Raw genomic sequence first — 11,731 nt, 5'->3', positions numbered from 1 at the left:
TGGTGAAAGAAGGTGGATGAGCAGGAGGGGAAGCTGGAGGAGGAGGAGCTCCCGATTTTCCCTATTCGTCCGAATTCATTGATTTTCCACGCACATAGATGAGAAGATTAGATGGAGGAGAGCCAGGAAATGACGAAGCTTATCCCGAACTCACTACCCGTCTGATGAATGGATTTCTGCCCCCTTTTTTTTTATTTTTGATTTTTTGGATTTTTTTGGGATGTCGTATGGGATGATGAGTGATTACAGGGTCGAGATGATGAACGATGGGATGCAAGAATTCTCTATCTATTTTCATGGCCCAAATGAGAGTATATCACCGAAACCTTTTTTTGTTTTATCTTATTCTTTGAAGTTTTTTTTAGTTTTTGATTTTTTCCGTTGATTTGGATGGTTGATGTACTCACTTTCGAAGAAAAAAATATTTTAATTTTTTTTATTTTTTCTTCTAATCTTCTTTGTTCCTAAAGATAATTTTTTTGTCGATTTATAATTTTTTTTTTTTTTTGAAGTTGTCAATTGTCTTTGTAATAATATAGTTTAGAACTTAATGCGAAGTTTTGATTTTTATCTGTTAATATTTTTGATCACGAGTGTCAGATCCTGCGGCCTTCTGATATTTTCATAAATTTTTTTGAGTGATTTATCTATTTCATCTTGCAGTATTTCAATCTCTAAGTAATTTAATGATGTCTTGAATTTTTCTGATTATTTAAGAGAATTTTCTGTGATTCAAATATGAGATGTGTCAGGTCGTTATCAAGAGGGAGTGTGGAGGGTCCGGGTGGAATTGCTTAATGCTTATCCCTACAAATCTCCGTCCATTGGTTTTGTTAATAAGATTTATCATCCAAATGTTGATGAAATATAAGTTTAAAATATCTGACGTTATGACTTTTTAAATTTTAAGGACGATATTCTTCTACCATTACTAGTTATTGCTTATTGTATGTTAAATCAATAAAAAAAATGATTTTATAATTTATATCTTATAATTTTTTTTTAAAATTTTATTTTAGAAGAGATGAAAAAAAAAAAATGAAAAATTTTAAAATTATTAAAAATAAAAATAATAAAAAATAATAAATTAATGAAGAGATTTCACAGAATCAGTATCTTCATAAAATTTATTTGATAATTTATAATTCATATTATACATAAAAAAATAATTTTTTTATTATTTTAAATATTTTTAAAATATATAAAATAAAAATAAAATAAAATATTTTTTAAAAATATTACATGCTGTGCATGATGCGGGATTACAAGCTAGTTGTAAAATAAATGTCAACATCCTCATAATTGTGTACAAGGACATTACAACTCATAACATTGTTCGATCTCACGCCCCACCACATGTTAAGCTACATCCACAATGGGAAGACATTTACTTGACCATTACTTAAAAAATAATAATAAGAAGTTCATTGCACCTAACTATGTAACAGTCGACGTCACAACGGATTCTCCTATCATGACACATGGAACCCCACGATTTGGACCTTTTTTACCAGTACCCGAGCCCCCACGGCGCCCTTTTCTTTAATCTCAATTTCCGTACCATTGCCGCCGAACATGTATGGACAAAGCCCATCCGGGCGTTTCAATTTCCAAAGTTGTTTAGCCTTTTCATCCCTGTATTCAGTATCCACAAAGAAACGAAAGAAACCAACCATCATCCACAGTAGTACTGACAGGCCATCTGATGCTGTATTGACGCCCCTGATATCATCACTCTGGAGAGCATTCTTTATTGGGTGTTTATATTGTGCAACGTGCACCCAGAACTTGCCGGTGTCTCCCGACCCCATCGTGGAAAAAATATTCATTACAATGATGATATCACATCAAATTTATAATAAATTAATAAAAATTATTATATTCCATCGATTGTGATGTATTGTATTGATTTTTATGAATAATATTTTATATATTTTTAATTTTTTATTAATTTATTATAATAATAATGTAATATCACCGTTGCAACGAATATTTTCTCCCCATCGTGGGCCCCGGAGACAGAAATCGTTGCGGGGTCGCGTGACCTGCAAATGTGGGGCCCTCTATCAGGACGCGTGTCCCTACGTGGAACCAACTCGCCCGCATATAACTTCCTAATACGGAGCCGACAGTTACGTGGAACAAGGTGCACCACCGCCCACCGGGACACTTCGACGACGGATTAGCTCTCCCGCATAGAGATATTTCCATGCGGGAGTCCGGAACGTACCAACCCCCCATCCGGCAACAGGTATCGTTGTATCTCCATTGTCGATTCCCTGGAAAGCGAAATCTCAACCGCAACCTACACAGCTCTACCCTAAGATCCGTGTTTTAGGCAGTGGCGATGCATGTGACGAACCGCACCGAGCCATCAATTTCTCCTCGCGAATCGTAAAGCATCGGTCTCCAGCAAACCGTCACCAAGTTGGCGTTACTGCATCCTTTACCGAGCTCCTGCCACCTTCTTCCTCTCTCTCTCTGTCTCTCTCCCTCCCTTTCTTTCTGCTCTCTCTGTCTCTCTCTTTTCCCTTTCCGTTTTCTTTAAAAATTCTTCTCTTTTCTCCTAAAACCTTTTTCAGTGCAAAAAGTTGCAAATTTTCTCCTTGATTTTATTTCCTTTTTCTGGCAAAAGAGATTGCTTGGCGCTGGTGGTGCGCAAAAAGCCAACGTAATAATGTTTTCCATCACCTGCTCTCCTCCTTCTTCTTCTTCGTAGATCCCTCCAGTCCCCGCCAATACTCCGCATGGATCCTGACGACTCGGAGACCCCCACCTCCGCCGCGGCGGTGGAGGCGGCGACAACGGCCGCCGCCGACGGCTCCTCACCGAAGGAGCCTCCCGTCCTCCTTCACGGCGACCTCGACCTCTGGATCTTGGAGGCCCGCCGCCTTCCTAACATGGACATGTTATCCGAGCATCTCCGCCGCTGCTTCGCAGCCTGCCGCCCACCCTCCCCCGCCTCCTGCACCCGCTCCCGCCGGCCACCACGCCACCACCACCGCCACCCCAAGATCATCACCAGCGACTCCTACGTCACCGTCTCCCTCGCCGGCGCCACTGTCGCCCGCACCCGGGTCATCCCCAATTCCCAGGACCCTAAGTGGAACGAGCACTTCAAGATCCCCCTCGCTCACCGCTCCCCCTTCATCGTTTTCCATGTCAAGGACAACGATGTCTTCGGCGCCCAGGTCATCGGCACCGTCTCCATCCCCACTGCCCTCGTCGCCTCTGGCGACCTCGTCCGTGACTGGTACCCCGTCCTCGACCCCTCCGGCAAGCCCCCCAAGCCGGAGACCGCCCTCCTCGTCTCCCTCCAGTACAGGCCCGTCGACGGGAACCCCATCTACGCCCATGGCATCGCTGGCGACCCCGAGAAGCTCGGCGTGAGGGACACCTACTTCCCGGTCCGAAAGGGTGGATTGGTGACGCTCTACCAGGACGCCCATGTGAGGGAGGGGGAGCTCCCTGAGATCGAGCTGGAAAAAGGAATGAACTTTGAGCACCATAGGTGCTGGGAGGACATCTGCCATGCCATTCTTGAGGCCCACCATTTGATCTATATCGTCGGTTGGTCGGTCTATGACAAGGTGAAGCTGGTGAGGGAGCCGACCCGGCCGCTGCCGCCGGGGGTGGAGAATTTCACATTGGGGGAGCTTCTCAAGTACAAGTCACAAGAAGGGGTTCGGGTATGCTTGCTAGTTTGGGACGATAAGACTTCCCATGATAAATTCTTTGTTAGAACGGTATGGCCCTCAATCCATCATATATGAATTATTGGTTAATGACTATTACTTTTTGATAGACTTGATTTCATAGCCTTTTAATACCTTCCATTTCATGCTTAGGATGCTGCCGGTTTGGTTTTCCCTGTCCCACAATCTGTTTCTTGGCCTGGCCTTGTTACTCGTTTTGTTCATTCTGAATGATAATTAGTGACTTCACATGATAATTTTTTTCTCAAAACAGTATTTAACCACACAGTCCGATTGTTTTGCAAGAGTAGAAACATTCTTGACCATAGTAGTTGCAACACATAGTTGTGTCAAGCCAACCTAACATGTAGTTTCAGGTTGGGATAAATGATGGTGGTAGCATTCATGTCAATTTTGTCTTACGCCATGTGATTTTACATGTCAAAGTTGTCTAATTTCCCAGGGGAATCCTGTGGAGAAGTAATCTCCTTGATTGTGGGTTGAGCCATTGGCCAAACTTTCAAACATACCGTATGTAGATAGACATTCTATCATTAGTTTCTCATTGCTTATACTATGATCTGTTTTATCCAACTGATATGCATCAAAATGCTGGACATTAATCTTACGAGTGCCACTAGTATAACTGATCCCAGTTGCAAAGAAGTTCTAAATTTATATCAAGTTGCTGACCCCTTTTATGTGCCATCTCTAGTTCCTACAATTCTTGTCTAGATGATCCTAAAGTTGTCAACTTTGGCTAAGAGTCAATGAACTCCAAATATTTGAGCCCTTGAGATTCCTAATTCCATGGATGGAAAGAAACATACATCCAGTAATCTGGGCTCTAGTCTTTCATACTTCAGTGTATAGCCTAACATGGAGATTATGAGCTTTAGTAGTCTACCCTAAGTACTGTTTCCTTCTAACACATGAGCCCCACTCTGATTCTGTGTTGGCACTTATTAGTTGGCCTTTCCAGCCTATAATTTGTGTTCACATCAATTGATGGATGTAATTCCCTATATAACCTTGTTAGACTTCTTTGCTATTTAGACTTGGAATAGTCCAAGTGAATTTTGCAGGGTTGCTTCTTGACAGCAGGTCTTTTCATTGATGAACTAGCCTTCTAGTTTTATGGCTCTGCCAAAAGTTGTCTTGCTTAAAAGTTTGGTGTTAAGTCTTAAGCAGTTGGCATTTGTTGGACGGCTGATTGTAAAATCAGCTCATTCTTTCCATGGAATATGTCAATGATAACAATACCGGATATATTGTTACAAGTCCTGTGAACAATCTCCATCCTCCACATCCCTATGGATTTTCCTTCTTTTAACAACACTCCATTATCATGTATGTATGCTTGCTTCACTTTGACCTTCCAAAGAATTTGAAGTTTGTATCTCGTGTATTTAGTTTAGGCACATCCAAGGGCCTGAGGCATTCTTAACTGTTGCATGTGCCATTACTTTTAGCATCATATATAAAATACTGATTCTGCCTTTTCTCTAGGAAACTTTAATTGGTCTGGGGTGATTCTTTTTGTTCCTCAACAATGACCATTCCAAGAGAAGTTCATGTTTATAGTGATTTATAATCAAAGAAATCAGTATCTGTCATGCCTCATAACTTGCTAACACGTTGTGATCATTTTATTTTTTGCTTTTCCTTTTTGTGTACTGATGAAAATGATTGATGCGGCTAAATTTGGTATTTTGGTGTCTTGTGCAGGGGGGAGTGATGCAAACTCATGATGAAGATACTCGAAAATTTTTCAAGCATTCTTCTGTCATTTGTGTGCTGTCACCTCGTTATGCCAGCAGCAAACTTAGCATTTTCAAGCAGCAGGCAGGCTTCAAATCGTGCTTTTACTTCCATGAAATATTTTATGGCATACTTATGCTGGATGAACAGACATGAAAAATAAAATTGTATAAAAGACCACTTTGCTGATAATATGGATATCCATGTAGGATTTAATTCTTCAAGTAACATTATCTTATGTTTTAGTGAAAACTAGGTGTTGCTTTTCTGGGACTCCGGTGGAATGAAAGTATGTACATGCCCAAGGTTTACAATCTAATAGCATGGACTATGAATGATCTAAGATTATTATTAAGTATGATTCCAATTTCATGTAATCATACTTTGAGAGAGGGGACCATGGTCTATTTTATGAATGTTTATTGTGCTATGATTTAATAAGTCAATGTATTCATGAAGCAGCATAGGTATGTCCAAATGCAAACACAAATAGCCACCTGGAGTATTTTGGCCAATACTTGGCAATCACTATCAACTCTTTTCCATTCCACTTCCAAACGTGGTTTGGTTTCACTGGGTTCCAGCAAAAGCCTGGTAGTTTCATTTTGAAGGTCATTTCATATTAAACTAATATTGATTTATCTGAAGGGGTATAAAATTTCACCCTACGTAAAGCTTGTTAAAGTACCATTTTTGGTGGATTTTTTACAATAAATTGATGGGAAATTGGGATAGAAATATATTGGTTCCTGTTTCAATGAGGATCTCAGTTGGTATTTATTCTAACGGTTTGCTTTATACTCTGGACCAAGTATAAACCATTGAACTATGCTGAACTTTTCCAAGTGATGTGATTAACACTGGGAATCTAGATGGGTCTTTTTGATGTTTTTATTGATCAAAATTGCTTAACCCGCTTACTCTTATTTTATGAACTAGTCTACTTTTACTACTTTCAAACGCTAATAATGTAGTGGTTATATTTCATATAATGTTGTCCTCCAGGAAGTATGTTTGATGCATGTTGAAAGTTGCTTTTTGTTTTTCAGTTCTTTTACCTGTTTCAAACATTGCTTATCTTGATTTGGATCCATGCTAGCTTGTCTTATCTAGTTATCATATACCAGTTGTTGTATCTCGAGTATTGGCTGCTGGCGCTAGAATGAAGATATACAGAACTCTATAAGGGGATTTTTGCATATATACACCCCTTAAAATTCCCTTATTTGTGTATTTACTCTTTAAAAGTTGAAATGTATATATACCTGTCTAAAAAATTGTGAAAGTTAGATGTTAAGTTAGATGTCTACGCTTCATGTCTTGTTGTAGTTGTAAACATAGTTTGACTGGGATGAAAGGTAACTTCTCTTGAGACTAAATAATTTCCGATTTATTATATGCGTTTTCTTGAAAAATTTAAGTGGTATTAGTAAAATTCTGTGCCAATATTGTGGATTTGTTATTTTTTTTGAACAAAAGGATAATAACTAGGCACCTTTAGAGGAGCATTTATGCAAAAATCTACAAAGGAATTCAGGCTAATATATATAGTACTGTCACATTTTTTGAGGAATATTTATGCATATTTCACTTTTTGAAGGATAAATAAGCAAGAAGCACTTCCAAAGGGTATGTATGCAAAAATCCCTTATTTTCTTAAAATCTAGCTTTTGGAAAATAACCTGGCTACTCCATCTCAAACAGTCCTATTTAGCAAGTTCATCCATTTTGACAAAAAGCTGATCAGTGTCAGATGATTTCATGCATTATGCCTGGTCCAACCCATAGGTCTTGTATAGCATTGTCTTGAGAACATTCAGGACCAAAGAAGTGGCCAAGATGCTGGTTTTGCATGACACAAAACATGAAACTATTAGATGCAACCAAGTAGATGATTACAAGCTGGAAGAAGCAACTGTAAAATGGATGAATGCAAGCCATACTGTAGTCATTTAGGGAACATATGGATGGCTATTATTAGTTAAAATTCAATAGAGGATTTATCCAATGAGTAGAAAATATATTTTTGGCGTACTTTCGAGTAATGTGGCCCCCTTGCCTGTGGCGTAATCATTTTTCTTATAACATATGTGTGCAGGTTGTTGGGACCCTCTTTACACACCATCAGAAATGTTTATTGGTTGATACACAAGCTTCTCAAAATAACAGAAAAATCACTGCTTTCATAGGAGGTCTTGATCTTTGTGACGGCCGCTATGATACGCCGCAGCATAGAATTTTTTCTGATCTTGACACAGTATTTTTGAATGACTTTCACAACCCCACATTTGCTGTGAGTATATCTCTGTGATGTTCCATCATTAAAGTTCTTATCTCCTTTTTTCAATATACCTTGCCTAACTTGTTAGTTTAGGTAGACTTCAGTTTTTGAAACAGCAAGTTTACTCTCAAAATCGGAAAGCTAGGCATATTAGATTATTAGCGTCCCACTACTATTGCCTTGGTATTGCCTCACTATGCATTTTTAATCTTTTTCTTGTCAAAATATGTAATATGTGATAGGAGGCATTTGAAATTTGCATACGTGTTGCTCAAGTAGTGTATCAATCACAGAACGTACTAAAAATACAGGAAATGTGATGGTCTCTTGAAACCATAACTCGTTACATTTGGATACTTGCTATTGAATTGACTTAATATTAGTATGTATGCATCACAATGGAATGCGGATATGATTGTCAGGCATGTATACTACACAGTTGCCAGATGTAGCACATTAGCAGGGTGAGAGAGATACGTTAGTACGTCCATGTATGGTCATCTAGGTGTATAAATTGTAATAATAAAACTATGTGATTATAGAAGTTAATCAAACTTTTTGAGACTTGGGAAGCAATTGCATGTACAAAAAAAGTCCACATGAACTTGTTTATTACATTTTTTTGTATGATAACTCATTAGCTACTCTAGGTGTACTTTGCAGCAGAACAGGATCTCCGTAGGATAGTACCATCAATGGTTCCACATGGACAAGATATTTTCTTCTTTTTTTTTTTTTCTTTTTTTAAAGTCTCCAATACTTTGACTATATGTCTTAGTACTTCCATAGTTATAATATGACTTTCTTATTTACAAAATTCAATTGCTGTACTGCATGCTTGGACAGAAGTGTCATCTTATTGGCATTAAAATTGATGTCAGATATCTCTTTTGGACACCTGAGTGTTCAATTCATAAATGCCAACCAACTCAAAAACCTGCTGACATTTTGTGGTTATTACCTCTTAATTTTGCAAATGTGCATGCTTTCTTATTGTTAGTGGTCTGTAAATGTAGTTCATACACACCGATATGATATACAAACACATGCACACATGTAATGAGTGATCAAGCTAGTGGATGTGATAACTGTAACTACTAAAGAAATCATTTTTGTTATTGACATGTGTCAACATGTTAAGTTCATCTTTATCTATTCTATGAATCCGGCAGGCCACTTGTATGTGTTCCTATTGCAATGAGATGAGATTTTAAACTAGCACGTGATTTCTCTCTTTTGGTTATGTGCAGGAAGCCACAAAAGGCCCGAGACAGCCATGGCATGATTTACACTGCAAAATTGAAGGACCTGCTGCGTATGATATTCTTACAAATTTTGAGCAGCGCTGGCAGAAGGCAACAAAATGGCGGGAGTTGGGGAAGCATTTTAGAAAAATATCTCACTGGGGTGATGATGCACTAATAAAGCTAGAACGCATTTCATGGATACTGAGTCCTTCACCTACCGTGCCAAATGACGATCCAAGCCTTTGGGTTTCCAAGGAAGAAGACTCTGAAACTTGGCATGTACAGGTTGTATAACAACTTGCCATATGCAAATTCTTTCTTGACTCTATTTTTACTTGAAGAAAACTAATTAATTTTCCGCAATGTGTTAGGTTTTCCGATCTATAGACTCTGGATCAGTTAAAGGATTTCCCAGGGGTGTTCATGAAGCTTTGGAGAAGGTTAGCCTGCTGCTGTATTTCATCAATTGACTATCTAGTAACTACTACTTTTTGTGTGCTTGATCATGCCTAATCCCATGCTTGTTTCTATAAAATTCTTATAAGTATTTATTTTTTAGGCCCACTACCATTAAAAAACTATATGTTAGGTCTAGGTCACTAATCAGGTCCTATTAACTAATAATTTCATGGATGACTGCAGAACCTTGTTTGTCGAAAGAATCTGGTGATTGATAAGAGCATCCATACAGCATATGTAAAGGCAATCAGATCTGCACAACACTTTATTTATATTGAAAATCAGTATTTTCTTGGTTCATCTTATGGTTGGACATCCTACAAAAATGCAGGTTTGGAGCACTTTGTTTCAGTGTTTGTATTCCATTAAGCAGTCCTCTTTTCTGAAGTATAAGATGCCACTTCTCTAAATGTTATGACCTCAAGCTAGGGAACATTTTTATGAACTAAGATGTTAATTTTTTTTCCTTAACATCTATTCCAATGTAACTGCCTCCAATTAGCATCATAACTAACAATTGTGTTGCTTTTGCATTACCTTCAATTGATACATTGAGATTAGGTAGTTATCTTGGTGCAGTCAGACATTTTTGTTTGAATATTTAGTTAGCTGACCTTTATGTTGTTGTGTTTTTTATAGGTGCTCGGGCACGTAGATTTCAAAATTTTTTCAAAATCAAAATGCAGCGGAATAATAGATTAAAATACTTTTAATCTAATAACATGTATTCATCATATAAAGGTACCTAAGGATCTAGTTCATATGCAGAATAACATGATCTGATTTTTAGTCTAAAATAAATACGTGATCGGATCGCGTACCTGTTTTGCTTTTCTTTCTTCAGATTTGGATCTTTATCCCGAGTTGATCTTCACCAGCAATTTGATGATCTCGAATGTCTTCAACAGATCTCTTGAAGCGGCACAAGCGTCTGGCCCATGGTTCGTCGTATCGGGCCGAACCACCCTGTACGTGGCGTACCGAGCCAGACCGGCACCTTACCGGTCCGGTTCGGACCTTTTTTTTGAAAAATCCCCTCGAACCACACCGAACCGTCCGGTTCGGTCCGGTTCGCATCCATACCGCCCAAAATCGGGTGGTATGGTCAGTTCGGTACCGGTTTGGCGTGAACCGAACCGTGCCGACATCCCCCATGTGAAAAAAGTGGAGAGGAGGGAGGGGGAGGAGGATGAGGTCGGAGAGTTTTTAAATGGCTGAGAGGCGTTAGAGTTCTCTGAGAAGTCTCAGAGAACTCCCGAAGCGTATGAAGGTCTCAACGAAATCGTTGAGACCTCCGAAAAATTAGAAAAAAAGAAAAGAATTCCGTCAAATTGCAGGAGTAGTTCGAAGAGAGACTGATCTTTGGCCGGAGGTAAGATAATGTGTTATTTTCTTAGTAAATATTTTTTTTTATTTTTGTTGTTAAAAATAGGATAAGAATAAGAAAGAATGAAAATAAGAGAAAATCATGCCAAAATCTTGTGATTTTGGTATGATTTAATTATATGTGATAGATCTTTGGAAGATCTATATGATGACACCAAAATTGTTAACTTTCGTTAATTATATATTTTTTAAATATTTTTATATATTTATTCATTAAAAAATTAATAAAAAATTAAATTTTAGAAAAAAAATCATGTTTAGAATGATTCAAGCTACTTAAATCTAATTTCAAAATTTTTTTCAAATATTTGAAATTAAAAAATTATTTTTTTTAATTATTTAAATTAAAAAATTTAATTATAAAATAAAAAATATATAAAAATATTATTATATTTTAGTTAATTTAAAAATATTATTTGAAGCATATAACATATTTATTTTGAATTTATAAGTTTTAAAATAATTATTAAAATTATTTTAAAATTATATATAATTATTTTAATTATCATTAAACTATCGTGTTTTGTTATACTTGCATATATTTATAAAAAAAAAATTAGAGCATGACGTTCGTTTACTTTAATTAATCAGCTATTTTATAGTATATATTTATTTATATAAAAATTATTAAAAAAATAAAAAATCAGAGTTATTTTTGAAATTGAGAATAATGTTTAGAATGATTCAAAACAATTGAAATATTTGAATCTAACTTGAAATTTTTTTGAAATTTTTTTTGTAAATATTTAAATAGTAAAAAATATTATCAAATAAAAAATATATGTAATTAGTATTATATTATAGTTAATTCAAAATAATTAGTATTTTGTTATACCTGCAGAAATTAGTAAGAAAGATCCAGAGCGTGACATCGGTTGGGATCATGGCGAGATGTTCTCGAC

General features: G+C 37.0%; 1 protein-coding gene across 2 annotated transcripts in view; it reads left to right on the top strand.

Annotated features, from left to right (window-relative positions):
* The first annotated feature begins 2,399 nt into the window (after window positions 1-2,399).
* LOC105055144 (phospholipase D delta) overlaps window positions 2,400-11,731 on the top strand; it is a 44,076-nt gene continuing 34,744 nt past the window's right edge. Inside the window, exons 1-7 of one of the 2 annotated variants that reach the window (XM_029267611.2) lie at window positions 2,400-3,746; window positions 5,424-5,540; window positions 7,555-7,749; window positions 8,988-9,269; window positions 9,356-9,424; window positions 9,627-9,774; window positions 10,288-10,676. In XM_029267611.2, coding sequence (XP_029123444.1) covers window positions 2,748-3,746; window positions 5,424-5,540; window positions 7,555-7,749; window positions 8,988-9,269; window positions 9,356-9,424; window positions 9,627-9,774; window positions 10,288-10,661 — 2,184 coding nt within the window. In that variant the 5' untranslated portion in view covers window positions 2,400-2,747 and the 3' untranslated portion in view covers window positions 10,662-10,676. Of the gene's footprint in view, window positions 3,747-5,423; window positions 5,541-7,554; window positions 7,750-8,987; window positions 9,270-9,355; window positions 9,425-9,626; window positions 9,775-10,287; window positions 10,677-11,731 lie in introns of those variants that run through there. The other variant, XM_010936881.4, reaches the window with a different exon arrangement.

The sequence above is a fragment of the Elaeis guineensis genome, chromosome 12, assembly GCF_000442705.2.
Source record: "Elaeis guineensis isolate ETL-2024a chromosome 12, EG11, whole genome shotgun sequence".
NCBI classification, from domain to species: domain Eukaryota; kingdom Viridiplantae; phylum Streptophyta; class Magnoliopsida; order Arecales; family Arecaceae; genus Elaeis; species Elaeis guineensis.
This window is presented reverse-complemented; position numbering and strand designations above follow the sequence as displayed.